We start from the raw sequence: 19447 nt of genomic DNA, 5'->3' as shown, positions 1-19447 counted from the left end.
TCATATGGGATCCCAGGGCATACAAAATGAGGGCTTTAGCCATTAGGCTACCACGCCAGATAATTGCTTATATGTTCTCTGTTTTAAGGATTATTTAACTTTACTTATTTGAATGGCAGAGTTACAGAGAGAGAGGGAGCGACAAAGAAAAATCTTCCATCCATTGGTTCACTCATCTTAATAGCCACAGAGGCTGTGTCTGAGCCAATTTGAAGCCAGGAGTCTGCACCTCTCTCTAGGTCTCACTTGCATGCAGGGGCCCAAGCACTTGGACCCTCTTCTGTTCTCTCAGGTGCATTAGTGTGGAGCTGGATCAGAAATGGAGCAGCCTGGACGTGAACTGGTGCTCTTGTGGGATGTCTGTATCGCGGATAACTCAACCCACTGCCCTGCAATACCAGCTCTACTTAGATGTTCTGGCCACTATCAGCATGCATGATTTTGTCTCCTACTGTCTTTCCAACCTGTCCTTGTTGCTCTCTATTCACATTGGGCTTTCATTCTGGCACTTGTACTTTGGCAAGTTCATGCTTGCCTCAAAGCTGTGGTCTGATGTTAACTGAATAACTCTCCAACCTGCTCCAGCACAGAATGTGCTCCCACATCCTTCTTTACTCTCTGCTGCCATCGTGGGGTCATGGAGAGAATCATAGGTCTTCCCTGAAACCCTCTGGACTTTTAAGGTACCAAAGCTAAAACAGATTACCCACTGGTCTGCAGGAAGGAGAGTCTCTAACCAAAATGTTCTTAAGTGAATCATGGAAACACAGGGAAGAGTGTTTGAAATTCTGGGCCTGGCGGCGTGGCCTAGCAGCTTAAGTCCTCGCCTTGAACATGCCGGGATCCCATATGAGTGCTGTCTGTAATCCCGGCAGCTCCACTTCCCGTCCCGCTCCCTGCTTGTGGCCTGGGAAAGCAGTCGAGGACGGCCCAATGCTTTAGGTTCCTGCACCCTTGTGGGAGTCATGGAGGAAGTTCCTGGCTCTTGGCTTCGGATCAGCACAGCACCAGCTGTTGCACTCACTTGGGGAGTGAACCATCAGATGGAAGATCTTCCTCTCTGTCTCTCCTCCTCTCTGTATATCTGACTTTGTAATAAAATAAAAATAAATCTTAAAAAAAAAAAAAATTCTGTCTAGAATGGCTGATGGGGCCATTCATTTAAAATTATACTTTCTTGAATACTTCATAATGTAGCATGTTAGTACAGTACTACACATGTGTAATTTACAAATGAACATATACACAGTTATGTATTGCTTAATGGGGCTACAAGCTGAGAAAAGCCGGAGGCAGTTTGTCATTGTATAGATGTTGTAAAGTGTATTTCCATAAACCTAGATGATGTAGGCCAGTCACTGGATATGACCTCTTATCAATCAAGAGATGAGGTAAACTTGAAGCATTTGTACCTGTAGCTAGCAAAACACCACACCTGTTTTAAAATATTTTTTTTAAATGTTTATTTCTTTTTATTGCAAAGTCAGATATACAGAGAGGAGGAGAGACAGGGAGGAAGATCTTCCGTCTTATGATTCATTCCCCAGGTGACCGCAATGGCAGGTGCTGCTCAATTCTGAAGCCAAGAGCCAGGAACTTCCTCCAAGTCTCCCACATGGGTGCAGGGTTCCAAGGCCTTGGACGAGGACTTCAGCCACTAGGCCACCACGCTGGGCCCTTAAAGCATTTTTCAAAAGTAGAATTACACTCTAAAATAATGATAAAAAGCATAGTAAATAGGTAAATCAGTATTATAGTCATTTATTGTCATTATACACTATACATAATTGTATGCTGTACTTTAAGGATATTTTAAAGGTAATTATTTATTTCACAGTCAGAGTGTATTTCTACTTGATTTTCCAAGTAGGTTCTGGAGGCGATGATAAGGTAAGAAAGGCTGGTGGGTTCTTGCGGTCTGGGTAGTTGGAGAGCTGTGTTCTCAGTGGGCACACCTCTCCTCAGCTTTTTTGTCTGTTAACTTGTAAATGTGGCGTGTTGTATAACTGCCAGTGTGTCTCTGAGCTTCTCTGGGTCAGCTGGTCACTGTTTGTGGACGGCTCAGGTTTCAGGCCCTGCAGTTTGCACCTTCTGGGACCTTGGCCTAGGCTGCCCCTCACAAAGTCCATTGCATTAGTTAGGATGGGCTACTTGTTAGATTTTACCCCAAATCTGGCCTGATAACTCCTGTTGGGAAGCTGAAGCTTAGATGTTCCTGCCATCATTGTAGGGCTTGCTTGCGACTACCCTAGGGCATGAACCCAGCTCTTATTGTGTTGCAGGTGAACTGGGAAGGCAGAGCCAGTCCTCTGTCACTCCTGCAAATGGCCTCCCCAAGTGGCCTCTGTGTCTTGGTTCGCTTGCCCAAGCTGATGTATGGAGGAAGAATGCTACCAAGAACATTACTAGACATCTTGGCAGATGGCAGCATTTTAAAAGTTGGAGTGGGATGTTCGGAAGATGCCAGCAAGCTTCTGCAGGACTACGGCCTCGCAGTCAGGGGCTGCCTGGACCTCCGCTACCTGGCAGTGCGGCAGAGGTAGGGTGTCTATGCATGCTGGACTCAGGTAGCCTTGGGGGCAGACATCTCGGTGAGCGAGGTCTGTAGAGCCTGGAATCAGTAAGGGGTAGCACTTGAATGACTTCACCGATGAGAGGCCTCCGAGATGCCCACTGAATTCATGAGACATCACAGCTATTGAGAAAACTTCAGTTACCTACAAACTGTCTTTTTAAGACAAATTGTTAACTGTAAAATACAGATGATGATTAGATGACCCCACCAGCTAAATTAGGCCTACCAATGTGCTTTGGTATAACTTTTTTTTCACATGTGATTTAAAAAAATATTTTTAAAGTTCAGAGTATTTATTTAATGTAAAAAAAAAAAAGTGTATTCCTGGCTTCTCTTGAAAAATCAAATGATCTGATTATACCAGGTCCATAGCTCCAGCTGGCTGGGTGGTGGCTATTCCTTTTAGAGGAATATGCACCGTTCAATTTGCCAGAGTCCCTGCCACCCCCGTTGAAACCCTGACTCATCCTGGTAATACTCGAGTTTGTGAACCATGCATTAGGCCAGAAATGATGGTAGACCTGTCTAGAAAAGAATAGGAAGGAAAAAAAAAAAAAAGAGTATCCTTTCCCTTAGAATTCCTTTCTTATGGAAAGTCTGTCCCAACCTTTTCTTTTTTTAAAAGATTTATTTATTTTTATTGGAAAGGCAGATTTGCAGAGAGAGACAGAAAGATCTTCCATCCACTGGTTCACTTCCCAAGTGACCACAGCGGCCAGAGCTGAACTGATCCAGAGCCAGGAGCCAGGAGCTTCTTGCAGTCTCCCACACGGGTGGAAGCATTTTGAATGTTTAGAGTATACTTCCTCCTTCCTGCAGCACCACCTTTCTAGAGATGCCACTGTCACTGTGTGCTGTTAGGCCTCTGGTTAGAGGCTGAACTGTTTGGGTGGGAGTCTCTGCTCTGCCACTTGCCAGCTGTGTGACTTTTGGCAAGATACAAAATCTCTGTTTTCAGTTTCTTTGTAAAGTGTTCTGCCCTCACAGGATTGGTATGAAGATTAAATAAGTTGAGCTGTATAAAGAGCTTAGAAATCGTGACTTATATATGTGTATTTGCATGCATAAGTATATATAAACTTAACTATAAATATGCCGTATAAATTTGCTATATAATTTTCACTATTAAGTGTTATCATTGTCATCGTCACTGCCACCTCCAGCACCGTCATCTGATTGCTTTGTTCTTCCAGATCCTTTTTTATGCATGTACAGTCATCATGATGAATGGATAGAAACTGCAAGTACATTGAATTCTCTGTTTAGCTAAATGCAGACTATCCTAGCATTAGAATAAGAATTTGGTCCCAGCAAGATATCATCATTTACTTGCTAGGAAAAAAGAACAGAATTTTTATCAGTTCTGTTTTTAAATACAACCTCATTAAAATTTTAAAAATTATTTTTGAATATTTTGGTACTAAAAGTTAAAATGTTAACATACAGTATAAAAATTTGATATCATAGTACAAGAATTATACTTAGATCTATTAGCTACTAAATTACTCCTGCCGTTTACTATGAAAATTAGTTGTAGTTTCAGCTAACTTGAAAGTTGGAGGCAGCATTTTCTGGGGGGTAATGGTCTTTTTTCATGATTCTGTAGACTTTTTAAAACTAATGTTAAACAAAGTTGACTTACTGTAGAGGCTGTTGTATGTGGTTTTGAAATGTTGCCCATTAAAGCTTTGAAGTGGCAAAGGTGACATTTAAAAAATTAAAGTTTTTAAGTTTATTTGAAAGGCAGGCAAAAGGATAAACAGAGAAAGATCTTCTTTCTGTTGGTTCCCTCCCAGCTGCCCGCAACAGTTGGAGCTAGGCCAGGCGGAAACCAACAGTCCAGAACTCAATGCAGATTTCTCGCATCAGTGGCAGAGACCCAAGGGCTGGAGTTACACGTGCTGCTCCCCAGGCAGTGTGCTGACAGGAAGCTCGGCTTGCAAGTGAAGCTGGGGTTTGAGCCCAGTCTGGTCGGGGCAGTGGGCCTATCTCCACTGCGCCTCAATTGTTAGGCCAAGTGCCCGCTCCTGCCTCTGCTTTTGTAGACCAATGTCTTCTTGATTTCACATTGAACTCTTAGCTGGAATCTCTAGTCCTTGGGCAAATGATTGTATTATTTTTGTTTACTGCTGTACATGGATTTTATTCTTTTTTTTTTTTTAAAGATTTATTATTATTGGAAAGCCGGATATACAGAGAGGAGGAGAGACAGAGAGGAAGATCTTCCATCAGATGATTCACTCCCCAAGTGAGCCGCAACCGGCCGGTGCGCACCAATCCGATGCCGGGAACCAGGAACCTCTTCCGGGTCTCCCACGCGGGTGCAGTGTCCCAAAGCTTTGGGCCGTCCTCGACTGCTGTCCCAGGCCACAAGCAGGGAGCTGGATGGGAAGTGGAGCTGCCGGGATTAGAACCGGCGCCCATATGGGATCCCGGCGCATTCAAGGCGAGGACTTTAGCTGCCAGGCCACGCCGCCGGGCCCAAATTTTATCTTTTTTGAGAAGCACAGAGATAGAGCGAGCCTCCGTTGGCCAGCCTGCCTCCTCAATGACAGCAGTGGCTGGAACTGAAGCCGGGATGAATCCAACCCATGTTTCCCATGTCGGGGGCAGGAACCAGTTGCTTTGACTGTTTAGCTGCTGCCTTCCAGGGTCTGCCCTGACAGAGCTGGGGTCGTAAGTCAGCGCCAGGAGGTGAACCCTGGCAACTGCGGGGTGGGACAGCATCTTCCAATTGTAGATAGTTATTATTAAACTCATCTCACAGGGATGTCAAAATATTCAAGAATTTTAGATGAGACTTGCTATTTCTTCATGTTCTACGGATACTATTTATAGTTTTTTTTTTTTTTTAGATTTATTTTACTTTTCATTACAAAGTGAGATATACTGAGAGGAGGAGAGATAGAGAGGAAGTGGAGCTGCCAGGATTAGAACCAGCAGCCATATGGGATCAAGGCGAGGACCTTAGCCACTAGGCCACGCTGCCGAGCCCTATTTATAGTTATTTTTAAAAACTTTGCAAATACCATATATTCTCTCTCATATAAGAAAGCTAACATGGAAAGGTAGAGTTCATCAAGTGCCCATGGAGTTCTGATCTAAATATAGATTGCTGCAAGTCAGGTCCCACGGCAAGAGATGGTGAAAATTCTCTGTTCTAGGCATGTTGGCATTTCATGGATGAAGTAACAGCAGAGTATATTTAGCATGTTGTGAACATGAATATGGTAAATTGGCAGTTTCCATCAGTTGCTGGCAATAGTTTAGAGTGATGACAAATATTATTTTGATTTTTTTGTGTGTTATTTAGTTATGAGGAAAGTGTATGGTAAGCAGTCCATTTGATGGTTTACTAATTTCCTTGCTGTTGAGAAGTCCAAGTTGATTATGTATTTAATATGATAACCATTTGTGTGCTGTGAATTGCATTAAGAGTTATGTAGGGCAGAGATGATGCTTACTAAATGTACAAAATGGATTGATGAGATTAGCCAGTTAAATCTTTTCACCAGTAAGGCACTCAACAGCCCATGAGATATTTATTAAAAATGTCAAGTAAATCCTCTTATTTTTGTATCATAGTGTCAAATAGCAGTAAAATAAACATGTTAAGATCCTTAATCTACTGCTATGTTTCACTGTAAAATTTACCTTTGTTAAAATTTGCTTCTGTTCAAATTTGTTGAGATCGCACGTAAAAGTATCCTAATATTACTTTGGCTGGTATTTTCTAATTACTGTATAATATTTTGGGAATGCAAATTTTATTTGAATGTCAACTACAGTTAAGCATGTGCCGTTTGTTTTTCTTGCTCAGGTTTTGTAATTTGATGGAATGTTTTTATTATAGTTTAATAAATGTTTGCTTTATTAAAAAAAAACTTTGCAATGTGATGGAAAAATTATGTCTTTTTTTGATGATTTAATGAGAAGATCGGTTATCTAGATGTTTATTGGCATTTATTTGTCTTTTCTTGATTTTCCTGTTCATATCCCTTACCAACTTTTGATACATGCTTTTATTTATTTGTTCTAGAAGCAATTTGCTCTGTAACGGGCTTAGCCTGAAATCACTCGCCGAGACTGTTTTGAACTTTCCCCTTGACAAGTCCCTTCTACTTCGTTGCAGCAACTGGGATGCTGAGACACTTACAGAGGAACAGGTACTCTTTAAAAGATTTTGGTGTTGTTTATTTCTTTGAGAGAGCAGTCTCCTCCACTGGTTCATTTCCTCAAAACTCTAAACAGCCAGGACTGTGTCAGGCTGATGCCGGGAGCCTAGAACTCCTTGTGGGTGGCAGGACACCAACTACCTTAGTCATGCCTGCTGTCCCCCAGGGTCAGCGTCGGCAGAGAGCCGGAGCTGGAGCTGGGTACTAGGCCCAGGTCCTCCAGCATAGGCCGCGGGCTGCTCAACTCGCACCTGCCCCGGAACAAGGTATTCTTATCAGAGTAGCTGGAAAAAGTAAGAATTGCTGCCACCAAAGGCATAATTGTTTTTAATATTCTAATCTCCAAATACTGTAAAAGTATTGGATAGACTAGTATACAATAATGCATATGCCACTTACATAAAAAAGTAAGAATTCCAAACGCATTTTCGAATGCTTACTGTATGCCAGGCTATTTAGAAAATAGTCTTTTTTTTTTTTTTTGATGAAAATAAATGTGTAGTTTAAAAACGCACACATTTATTGAAAAGAGTGATAGCGAGAAAGGGAGAGACAGAGAGAACAAGATCTTCCCTCTGCTGGCGTACTTCCCAAATGGCTGCAATGCCAAGGGGTAGGCCAGGCCGAAGATGGGAGCCACGAACTTCATTCATGTCTCCCACGTGGGCAGCAGGAACCTAAGCACTTGAACCATCATCTGCTGCTTTCCCAGGTGCATCAGCAGCTGAGACTCAAAGCAGTGCTTAGATATGGAATGCTGACAGTGTAGGCAGTAGCTCAACCCTCTATGCCACAATGCCAGCCCCTGTCACTGAGTTTTAAGAGGTATTTTTAGGGCCCGGTGCAAAAGCTCAATGGTAAAGGTCCTCGCCTTGAACGCCCCGGGATCCCATATGGACGCCGGTTCTAATCCCTGCAGCTCCACTTCCCATCCAGCTCCCTGCTTGTGGCCTGGGACAGCAGTCGAGGACGGCCCAAGGCTTTGGGTTCCTGCACCCGCGTGCAAGACCCAGAAGTTCCCGGATCCTGGCTTTGGATCGGCGCAGCACTGGCCATTGCGGCCACTTGGGGAGTGAATCATCAGACGGAAGATCTTCCTCTCTGTCTCTCCTCTCTGTACATCTGCCTTTCCAATATAATAAATAAATCTTTTTTTTTTTTTTTAAAGAGTTATTTATTTAGGGCTTGGTGTAGTAGCCTAGTGGCTGGAGTCCTTACCTTGTGTGCGCTGGGATCCCATGTGGGCACCAGTTCGTGTCCCGGCTGCTCGACCTCCCATCCAGCTCCCTGCTTGTAACCTGGGAAAGCAGTTGAGGACAGCCCAAAGCCTTGGGTCCCTGCACCTGTGTGGGAGATCCAGAGAGGCTTCTGGCTCCTGGCTTGAGATTAGTTCAGCTCTGGCCATTGTAGCCACTTGTGTAGTGAACCAGCAGATGGAAGATCTTTCTCTCTGTCCTCTCTGTAAATATGACTTTCTCCAAGAAAAAAAGAGTTGTTTATATATTCTGGATACTAATCCCTTACCCAGATATGCTAATGCTATTTAAAAATATTTTCTGGGGCCCGCGCAGTGGCCTGCAGCTAAAATCCTCGCCTTGAACGAACCTGGATCCCAGATGGATGCCAGTTCTAATCCCAGCGGCCCTGCTTCCCAACCAGTTCCCTGCTTGTGGCCTGGGAAAGCAGTCAAGGACGGCTCAAATCCTAGGGACCCTGCACCTGTGTGGGAGACCCAGAAGAGCTCCTGGCTGCTGGCTCCGAATCAGCGCGACACCGGCCATTGCGGCCATTTGGGGAGTGAATCATTGGAGGGAAGATCTTCCTTTCTGTCTCTCCTCCTTTCTATATATATCTGAGTTTGCAATGCCTTGAACACGCCGGGATCCCATATGGGAGTTTTTAAAAGAGTTATAAAAAAATAAAAATATTTTGTCTCATTGTTCAGGTTATATTTGCATCTTGATGAGATCAAACACAAAAGTTGTAATTTTGATGAGCTCTAATTGTCTGATTTTTTTCTTTTATTGCTTATACTTTTTGTATCATAGCCAATAAAGTATTGCCTAATGCAAAATTGTGAAAATTTACCACATACATTTCCTGTAACTTTTGCACTTAGGTTAGTAATCTATTCTTAGTTGATTTTTATGTGTCATTTGAGATAAGATTCCAAGGCCCAGTGTGATGGCTCAGTGGCTGTATCATCACTTTGCGTATGCCAGGAACCCATATGGGTGCTGGTTCTCATCCCGGCAGCTCCACTTCCCATCCAGCTCCCTGCTTGTGGCCTGGGAAAGCAGTGGAGGACGGCCCAGAGCCTTGGGACCCTGCACCTGTGTGGGAGACCTGGAAGAAGCTCCCACCTTCGGATCGGCTCAGCTGCAGCCGTTACGGCCACGTGGGGAGTGAACCAGTGGATGAAAGATCTTTGTCTGTCTTTCCTCCTCTCTGTAAATCTGCCTTTCCAATAAAGTCAAATCTTAAAAAAAGAGAGAGAGAGGGCCCGGTGGCGTGGCCTAGCAGCTAAAGTCCTCGCCTTGAAAGCCCCGGAATCCCATATGGACGCCGGTTCTAATCCCGGCAGCTCCACTTCCCATCCAGCTCCCTGCTTGTGGCCTGGGAAAGCAGTCGAGGACGGCCCAATGCATTGGGACCCTGCACCCACGTGGGAGACCCGGAAGAGGTTCCTGGTTCCCTGCATCGGATCGGCGCGCACCGGCCTGTTGCGGCTCACTTGGGGAGTGAATCATCGGATGGAAGGTCTTCCTCTCTGTCTCTCCTCCTCTGTGTATATCTGGCTGTAATAAAATGAATAAATCTTTAAAAAAAAAAAAAGAGAGAGAGATAAGTTTCTAAATTCCTTCTTTCACATGTGGGTGTCTGCCTGTCTCCCAGCACCATTTGTTGCGACATATTTGGAAGCAGTATGTTAAAAAGCCTTCTTTTCACAAGCAAGCACTCTCTTTTCTGTTGGAGAAAAATCTCCTGATGGATATTTACATTATCAGATCTAGGTGGAAAATTTTGTCTGAACTTGTTTTATTCTAAAGGCATCAAAAAACCTTACTAATAGAATTATTTACCTTGCTTGGTTATGAAAGGACTTTTGGAGTCTTACACTCTTTGTTGGGAAAAGCTATTAACTTTCATTTTGACTAGGTTTTTTTTTTATGATTCATTTATCTTTTTTGTGGAAGGCAGATTTACAGAGAGGAGAAAATACAGAGAGAAGGATTTCTGTCTGCTTGTTCATTCCCTAAGTGGTTGTAATGGCCTGACCTAAGCCAATCTGAAGCCAGAAGCCAGCAACCTCTTCTGGGTCTCCCACGCGGGTGCAGGATCCCAAGGCTTTGGGTCATCCTCCACTACTTTCCCAGGCCACAAATAGAGTACTGGAAGGGAAGTGGAGCATCTGGGACACAAGTGAGTGCACATGTGGGATCCCGACAGGTGCAAGATGAAGATTTAGCCACTAGGGTACTGCGCTGGACCCTTGACTCGTTTTGTGTATGACTGGGTTGCCTTTCACTAGTCCCTTGGAAGAAGGGTTCTTTTTTTTTTTTTTTTTAAGACATGTATTTATTTAAAAGATAGAGTTGCAGAGGCAGAAGGGAAAAAAAAGCCAGAAAAATAAAAAAGAAAAATCTTCGTGCTGGTTCATTCCCCATGAAAAACCACAAGAGCTAAGCCTGATTCAGGCTGAAAGCAGGAAGCAGGTCTCTCATGCAGGTCTCTCATGCATCTTCTGCTGCCTTTCCAGGCACAGTGGCAGGGGCTAGATCAGAAACGGAGTAGCTGGGACTTGAACCAGCACCCACATGAAATGCTACATTGCAGACTGTAGCTTAATTGGCTGTGCCACAGTGCCACCCCTAATTAAAAAAAAAATGAGCAAGTGAGAAATTTTATGCTGTGCAGTTTACTTTGATACATTCTGAAGTCTTTTGTGATCATTTTTTTTTTTTATGGTAGGTTATTGACCATTTTGAATTGGGATTCTCAAGTTTGTGTCTTCCTGACTGTGTTTGGAGCTGGTCTCTGTGTTGTGCCTTCCGGGTGCCTATGATGTCTGAGTTCTCTCTCCAGGTGACGTATGCCGCCAGGGACGCTCAGGTGTCGGTGGCTCTCTTTCTGCATCTCCTCGGATACTCTGTGTCGAGGAATTCTGCCGTACGAGAGAGCGATGACCACACTGGCTGGAGGGAAGTCCTGGAGAAATGTCGGCACATGGTAGACGTCCCGTTCCGCAGCAAAGCGTTCAGCAGATTGGGAGAAGAGGTTAACGGGGAAGCCACGGAGTCGCCGCAGAAGCCAAGAAATAAGAAGGCTAAGAGTGATGGAGCAGTGCCTGGCAGCCAGCAAGGGAGAGACCCCAGAAGACATAAGAGAAAGCCCTTGGGCGTGGGCTATTCAGCCAGGTAACTGGTTCTTCTCTTGGCTTCAGCAGGGGTGTGATGCGATGTGGGGGTTTGGGGTGAAGGCCTGTCAGGAAGCTTCCCAGGATGTGTTTTCTTGTCCTTTTTATTCAAGGACATTTGGGCCATCCTTTGCTTTATTTTGCGTTTTTTCCCTTTTCCCCCCTTCTTTTATTATTATTTTTCAAATATTTAATTTTATTTATTTGAAAGGTACAGTTATGGGGCCAGTGGAGTTGGGGCATGGAGAGAGAGAGAGAGAGATCTTCCATCTGCTGATTCATTCCCCAAAGTCCACAACAACCAGAGCTGAGCCCGGCTGAAGCCAGGAACCAGGAATTTCTTCTGGGTCTTCCACATGGGTGCAGGGGTCTAAGTGCTTGACCATCCTCTGCTGCTTTCCCAGGCATATGGGCAGGGAGCTGGATGGGAAGTGGAGCAGCCAGATTTCAAACACGTGCCCGTATGGGATGCTGTTATCTCAGGCGTCAGTTTTACCTTCTATGCTACAACATCTGCCTCCCCTTATTTTTTTTTTTCTTTTACTCTTTGCACAATTGGAATGGAAATGAGGACCACTTAGCCTGACTTTGTCACTGAACCTGATGTGACTTATACCTGTAAGCTCTCCAGCTGTAAATGGGGAGATATCTAGTCTCCTTTTTTGCTTCAGTTGACTATGAAAGGGACTCCTGGAGCAGCTGGGTACCTGCAGGGGCAGTACATCCCCTCCTTTCTCGCTTGCTTGGTATTGGATAATTTCGAATGAGACGCAGCTATAAACCAGCATCGTTCTCTAGCCAGCACAACTTTTCCAGTACAACCTTTACTTTTGTTGTTGGGAGATGACTCCATTTACTTTGGAATGGAAGTTTGGTCCCTGTAGGAAAATGCCTTTAGGAAATGGATGATTGAAAAGTGGAGAAAATTTGGGGCCAGGCACGGTAGCCTAGTAAGCTAAATTCTCACCTTGTATGTGCCAGGATCCCATATGGACGCTGGTTTGTGGCCTGGGAAGGCAATGGAGTATGGCCCAGAGCCTTGAAATCCTACACCTGCATGGGAGACTTGGAAGAAGCTCCTGGCTCCTGGCTTCAGATTGGCTCAGCTCCGGCCATTGTGGCCACTTGGGGAGTGAATGGATGGAAGATCTTTCTCATGGTCTCTTCTCTCTGTAAATCTGCCTTTTCAATTAAAAATAAATAAAGCGGAGAAAATTTTACATGAGAGCTTGAAATAAATTCATGTGGCCCTCATTAGTTTAGCTTGAGCTTTAAAGTTTCCTCGTGCAGTTATTTGGTGCCCTCTTGTAGCACCGGTGTTGTGTGTGTCAAGGCAGAGCTATGTAAGCGCCGCCCGGTTCACCACCTAATGTCTTCGTCAACAAGCATGAGAACTAGAGGCAACGATGAATTTATTGTTAGTTTCTGCCTCCTCACCCAGTGTAGATGGAGGGCTAACTGGTTTCTTGCCCTACTTGTTTTTTCCATAATTTGTATGGGTGACCCTGGTGTGGAGATCGGTTTGAGAATGGGAAGACCACGGAGGCCTTGACAAGCAGGTGGCTCTCTGAGGTTTCTCTCTCCTTCCCGACAGGAAATCACCTCTTTACGATAACTGCTTCCTTCACGCTCCTGACGGACAGCCTCTCTGCACCTGTGACCGAAGAAAAGCCCAGTGGTACCTCCACAAAGGCATTGGAGGTGCGACATGTGGCCAGCTTGGTGTCTCTGGGCTGAGGGCGCGTGGGCACCAGTAGGAGTGGGCTGCATGGTCAGGGAGGGGGTGAATAGAAGACGACAGGCCTGGAGACACACGACCGGGGTGGTCACAGCACATAGTGTTCTGTTGGGACCCAGCAGGGCACAGCTGTATCATCTCCCTGGATGTGGGGGGATGTGGGGGGATACCTGTGGGTGGGTGGGGGGATACCTGTGGGTGGGTGGGGTGGGACAGTTGGCTTTGACTTCCTTCTTCCCTCCCAGAACTGGTGAGCGAAGAGCCGTTTGTGGTGAAGCTCCGCTTTGAGCCCGCGGGCAGACCTGAATCCCCGGGAGACTACTACCTGATGGTCAAAGAGAACCTGTGCGTGGTGTGTGGCAAGCGGGACTCCTACATCCGGTGAGCGGGGTTGTGAGCTGCCTTGACCAGCTGCCTCACGTAGACGTTGAGGTGTAGCTAGAACCTGCCAGCTTGGCGAGAGGCTCGTCCCCCGTGCACAAGCCAGTCTCCCCGATGGCTGGCCTCTTCCTCCCAGAGCCACCTCTTGGTTCCTGGAATACAAGGCTCTGTGACAGCATCCTGGTCCCCTAGAGGTAGAGAGCACAGCTCCCTCTTGCTCAGGAAGGACCAAGCACCACATCCTTTAGGGGCTGGGTCCTTGTCTTCTCCCTGAGTGGCTGGTGAACTTTCTGAGCCTTGGTGTTGTTCCTGGAGGCTGCTCTGGGCTGTGCTGCTTTTCATGTCAAGGTCCGTGCACAGTGGCATGTGGCCTAGGTGCTCGGATGTTTGTGCCTTCTTCTTGGCTGCCGTGTCGAGACTCTCTTTGCTCCTTCTCCTGTGCCCTTGCTGCTGCCTGGTCTGCCCTGAGTACTTTGTTCCCTCAGAACACCATGGTGGGCCTTGGGGAACCCAGGAAGTCGTGTTAGCATGAGGGATTTCCCAGATGAGGGATGCTGCCCCCCTCTCAGGCCACCAGGCTTCGCAGAGTTGCTTTCTGGCTGTCGGGGACCATTCAGATATCCTTACATTTCTTTAAGTAACTCTTCCTTCTAGAGCATGACAGCCTCATAGCAAATAATTTTTGCTATGAGACTGACTAGGAGGCTCGAGGTATCTGAGGAACAGGTGAGGCAGGCAGCTGGAACCCTGAGACTCATGCAGGGCCAAGAGTGGAATTGGCTTTAAGGAGTGTCTTTTGGTTGTGGCACTCAGGGCCCAGATTGGGATCCCAGTAGCTCCCTGCCCGTGTGGCCTTTGCTCGGAGTACCGTGCTGATGAGCCCTGCTCTCCCGTGGGCTTGTTCTAGGAAGAACGTGATTCCCCACGAGTACCGCAAGCACTTCCCCATCGAGATGAAGGACCACAACTCGCACGACGTGCTGCTGCTCTGCACCTCCTGCCACGCCATCTCCAACTACTACGACAACCACCTGAAGCAGCAGCTGGCCAAGGAGTTCCAGGCCCCCATTGGCTCCGAGGAGGGCTTGCGCCTGCTGGAGGACCCCGAGCGCCGGCAGGTGCGTTCCGGGGCCAGGGCCCTGCTCAACGCCGAAAGCCTGCCTGCACATCGCAAGGAGGAGCTGCTGCAAGCACTAAGAGAGTTTTACAACACGGACACCATCACGGAGGAGATGCTGCAGGAGGCCGCCAACCTGGAGACCAGGTACAGCTGACTAGGCCAGGGACATCACCCTCACCCCTTTGGGGACAGGTTTGCTAGGGATAGGGCCTGGGCCTCCTGCTCAGCACAGTAGGGCGTAAAGATGCCTCGGGAATGGATTAGGACAATCTCGTTCAGATTTGACTTTCCACAGTAGACTGGCTGTTCCTAGGGTGTCTTCCCTTGACTCTTTGATGCCACATACTTTAGTCCAGGCATCTTTATGATTAGTAGGAGAGTTTACACGCAAGAGTTGTGTCTTACAGAAGAAGTCAGCACATGGGACAAAAATAACAACCCAGGGCTGCCTGGGAATCGGAAGTTTCAGGCCAAGTGCTGTTTTGGTGAGTTCACATCCCTGGTCTCCCCCAAGAGTGTGAGAACTGTGGGGTCACGTCTCCTGTCTCAGCTGCGCTCCAGGGACCGGCCTGCTGCATGGAATGCTGGGCAGACCTGTTGTTCCCAGCTCCATGAATTTTCTCTTCTTTCCTCCTCCCTTGCTTTCTCCCTCCTTCCCTATGCGTACAGTGTTAAATTCATATGACTTAACTCAGTGCCCCTAGATCAGATGCTTCTGATCCTAAAAATGAAAGGCTGCATGACTCTGAGTCCTGGGGCTGGGAGGTACAGTTTTCTTTCCAACTCTCCCTTTTTTTCAGCAGTACTGGCGGAGGAGGTCATTGAGCCAGTAAGTTCACAAAATCCTGATAACAGCTACTCATAGTGTTTCTGTTATACACACACACAAAGTAGGTGCTGGGGTTGTGGCATAGTGAGTAAAGCTGCCACCTTAGAGGCTAGTATCCCACATGGGCACCAGTCTGCATCTTGGCTGCCCTGCCAAGCTCCCTGCTAGTGACCCGGGAAGGCAATAGAGGGTGGTTCAGGTGCTTGGGCCTCTGCCATCCACATGGGAGATCTTGAGAAAGCTTCTGGCCTGTGGCTTTGGCCTAGCCCAACCACCAGGGGGGTGATCCAGTGGATGAAAGATTCTTTTTTCTGCGACCCAGCCTTGTAAAAATCAAATGAATCTATAAAGAACAATAAAAAAAAGTAAGGGATGGGTCAGCATTTGGCAGTTACTTACCATGCCTTAGGATGCCTGGGGTGTCTGGCTCAAGCCCTGATTTCTCGGCTTCCTACTAATGTGAGACGTGGGGGGCTGCAGGTTCTTGGGGAGCAAAGCAGAAAATGGAAAATCTCTTACTGTCTGTCTTTCAAATAAAAAGGTAGTCCAATAAATAAATAAAAATTGAGAATGACTTCACTAATAAGAAAACAGCCAATTAAAACTGTAATTATAGTCACAAATATTTGTCTATTTTCAGAGACAAGAATTTTACCCAGGCTACTGATTGATCACAGATCTTGCATATGCCTATTAAACAGGCATTTATACACTGTATCTTATAGTACTAAGCTAACAAACCTTAAATAAATTGCTATAATTATTTATTTATTTAATTTTTAAAAAAGATTTATTTTTATTGGAAAGTCAGATATACAGAGAGGAGGAGAGAAAGAGAGAAAGATCTTCTGTCTGTTAATTCACTCCCCAAGCGGCCACAACAGCTGGAACTGCACTGATTGGAAGCAAGGAGCCCAGATCCTCTTACGGATCTCCCACATGGGTGCAGGGTCCCAAGGCTGTCCTCGACTGCTTTCCCAGGCCACAAACAGGGAGCTGGATGGGAAGCGGGGTTACCGGGATTAGAACTGGAGCCCATATGGAATCCCGGAGCTTGCAAGGCGAGGATTTTAGAACTAGGCTACCACATGGGGCCCTGTAATTATTTATTTTTAAAATTTACTTATTTTTTGAAAGTCTGAGTTGTGGAGAGGGCAGGAGGGACAGAGAGAGAGATTTTTTATCTGCTGGTTCTTTCCCCAGATTCCATGACAGCCAGGTCTTAGCCAGGCCGAAGCCAGGAACCAGGAGCTTCACCCATGTTTACCACATGGGTGGCAGAGGCCCAAGTACTTGGGCCATCTTTGTTTTTTCCAGGCCATCAGCAGGGAGCAGGATAGAATATGGAGCATCTAGGACTCAACCCAACACCCGTAGAGATGCTGGCCTCACAGGGAGAGACTTCACCCACTATGCCGCAATGTTGGCCCCACCATATTCTTTCTTATTGCAACCTGCTAAAATAAGGTTTAGATATCTTACTGGTAACTGCTAATATTATAGCTTGCATTTAAAAAGTCTTTCCAAGTTATAATAATTTTAAAAGGCTTTTAAAAATAATTTTATTATATGAAAAACTTTATTATTGAATTTTATCCCGTTATTTTGTGAGTTGTAGAATGCATGTTATTTTATAAGTTTTATGTGTGATTGTTTGAGGTTATATTGATGTTATAGGACACATTAATGAGATTGGCTCATTTGATTAATTCCCAAATGTATTTCCTGAGCCCCCCCCCACCCATCTCTGTGCAGCCACAGGCCATGCTGGATTGGTATGTGGATGTTAGGCTTCAGGCCGAGAATAGCCAGCCCCCTTGAAGAAGACTGAATTTTAAAATATTTAGGAGGGTGAGGTTTGCTGACATGTTCAAAGAAATTTAAACATTATGCATTTTGTGCAGAGTTAATTGCTGCTCAGGACACCCACATTCCACTTATGACTGCCTGGTTTGATTCCTGACTCTTCTTCTTCTAATCCAGCTTCCTGCCCGTATCTGCCTTGGAAGTAGCACATGATGGCTCAAGTGGTTGGATCACTGCCACCCACACGACAACCTGGGGTGGGTGCCAGGCTGCTGGCTATGGCGTGGCCCACCCCTGGCTGTGGCAGACATGCTAGGAGTCAGTCAGTGGATGACAGATCTCTGTCTGTCTCTCTGCCCTTCAAATAAAAGGAAAAAGTTCTAAAAAATGATCAGATGTATGAGTACAAATGCTTGCATGGGTCAGAGGGAGATGGTAGGCAGGCAGTGCTTACAGTTAGGTGCAAATTCAGATTCAGAAAGTTGGTCATTCTGATATAAGGAGATCTGTTTATTTCCAATATAAAAGTCACAGTTGGAAACAAAGTAATGACTAAAGCATTCCTGGAGCAAATATATGTTCACATAGAACCACACAACTAAGTGGATTACATGGAGGTCTGTGACTATAAAGACGACGTAGAGAGTGGGGAAAAGCTAAAAGAGGTAGAAAAATTGATTTCGTTCCTTGATGGCTAAAACAGAATGTAACTTCACTCTAGCCCAGCTTACCTCATCTCAGAAGGCATACACATGCACCCTGCCTCAGCTGCCTTCCAGGGCCCAGGGAGCGGTGGTCATTTCTGCTAATGCTTCTTGCCGACTTATGGTTTCCTTTACGTCATCTTGTCCTGGATTTCTATTTTTTTTTTTAACATGCAATTCGAGATTTCAGTAAATAGGGAATTGATTTTGTATTTGCTGCTTGGGGTCACCAGCAACCTAGAATGGCAGAACTGACAGTATTCTTAGGAGGAGTGAGGGAAGCCTCTGTCTTTTTTTTCCCAAGATTTGTTTATTTTGGGGCCCGGTGCTGTGGCCTAGCAGCTGAAGTCCTCGCCTTGAACACTCCAGGATCCCATATGGGTGCCGGTTCTAATCCTGGCAGCTCCATTCCCATCCAGCTCCTGCTATTGGCCTGGGAAAGCAGTTGAGGACAGCCCAAAACCTTGGGACCCTGCACCCATGTGGGAGACCTGGAGGAAGTTCCTGGCTCCTGGCTCCGGATCAGCACAGCACCGACCATGGTGGTCACTTGGGGAGTGAATCATCGGATGGAAGATCTTCCTGTCTCTCCTCCTCTCTGTATATCTGACTTTCCAATAAAAATAAATAAATCTTAAAAAAAAAGATTCATTTTTATTTGAAAGGCAGATTTTGCAGAGGGAGAAGGAGAGACAGAGATCTTCCCTCTGCTGGCCAGAGTTGAGCTGATCAGAAGCCAGGGACCAGGAACTTCTGGGTCTCCCACATGGGTGCAGGGTTCCGAGCACTTGGGCCATCCTCCACTGCTTCCCCAGGCCATTAGTAGAGAGCTGGATGGGAAGTGGAGCATCCGGAACAGAACCAGTGCTAATATGGGATGCCAGTGCTTGCAGTCAGAGGATTAGCCAATTGAACCATTGCCCTGGTCTCCACAAACTTTTATTTCAACAGTATTTCCCCTTCTATGTGGTAACATAAGGATCTTATATGAAAATTAAATATCAAAATAGGAAGAAGAAATAACTGAGCTAATTTGCCCTTTGCGTTTCTACCAGGAGATTTTGGTAACAGAATATTTCTTTAGCTTATCCATGCAAACACCAGTTGTTAATCACTCAGTAAATGTTTCTCTGTATAGAACAACAACAGAGAGACTGAGAACAGCTGTTGGGAGACAGACAGGTCAGTGGCAAGCTCATCAGCTGAATCACAAACTGTCGCCTGATGAGGAGGCTCTTGGGAGGGAGGGGTGAGAGCTGATGTAGGGAGAGACAGGATTCCATAGTGGCCAGCTGCCTCCTTGAGAAAGGTGCCCTGGCTCACAGAGGGGGACCATAAACGGGCACTGTTCCATGGTGTCAGAGCGGGTCCTAAGGGCTTCCCGTTTGGGAAGGAGACAGAGACTCCGTCTTCCCGCTCTGTGGCCCCCTGTGCACAGCCACGGGCCTCAGCAGCTTCATCGCGGGGACACTGCTCACCAAGGCGGCCTGGCAGAAGGCAGTCAGGCAAACAGAGCCTGCTGCGTTTTACGCTCTGGTGTTCACACTGTTGTGAAGACCTGGAGCAGCTGGATCGCATCCCAGGCTCCCATGGACACTGAGTTTGACTCTGAACAAATGCCTTTAAAGAAGGGGAGTTGACCTCTGGGGGGTCTTGGGCTCGGCAACAGCCCAGTGTTCTTCCCTCACCCCCATCATCAGCT

General features: G+C 46.2%; 1 protein-coding gene across 2 annotated transcripts in view; it reads left to right on the top strand.

Moving 5' to 3' along the window:
• The window catches only part of EXD2 (exonuclease 3'-5' domain containing 2), a 57550-nt gene that overhangs the window by 37211 nt on the left and 892 nt on the right, over positions 1 to 19447 (top strand). For both annotated transcript variants that reach the window (XM_058655567.1, XM_058655569.1), the window contains 6 exons: positions 2283 to 2539; positions 6615 to 6741; positions 10837 to 11168; positions 12762 to 12868; positions 13151 to 13286; positions 14194 to 14550. In XM_058655567.1, coding sequence (XP_058511550.1) covers positions 2283 to 2539; positions 6615 to 6741; positions 10837 to 11168; positions 12762 to 12868; positions 13151 to 13286; positions 14194 to 14550 — 1316 coding nt within the window. The remainder of the gene's footprint in view (positions 1 to 2282; positions 2540 to 6614; positions 6742 to 10836; positions 11169 to 12761; positions 12869 to 13150; positions 13287 to 14193; positions 14551 to 19447) is intronic.

Source organism: Ochotona princeps, chromosome 26 (genome assembly GCF_030435755.1).
Source record: "Ochotona princeps isolate mOchPri1 chromosome 26, mOchPri1.hap1, whole genome shotgun sequence".
In the NCBI taxonomy this organism is placed as follows: Eukaryota; Metazoa; Chordata; class Mammalia; order Lagomorpha; family Ochotonidae; genus Ochotona; species Ochotona princeps.
This window is presented reverse-complemented; position numbering and strand designations above follow the sequence as displayed.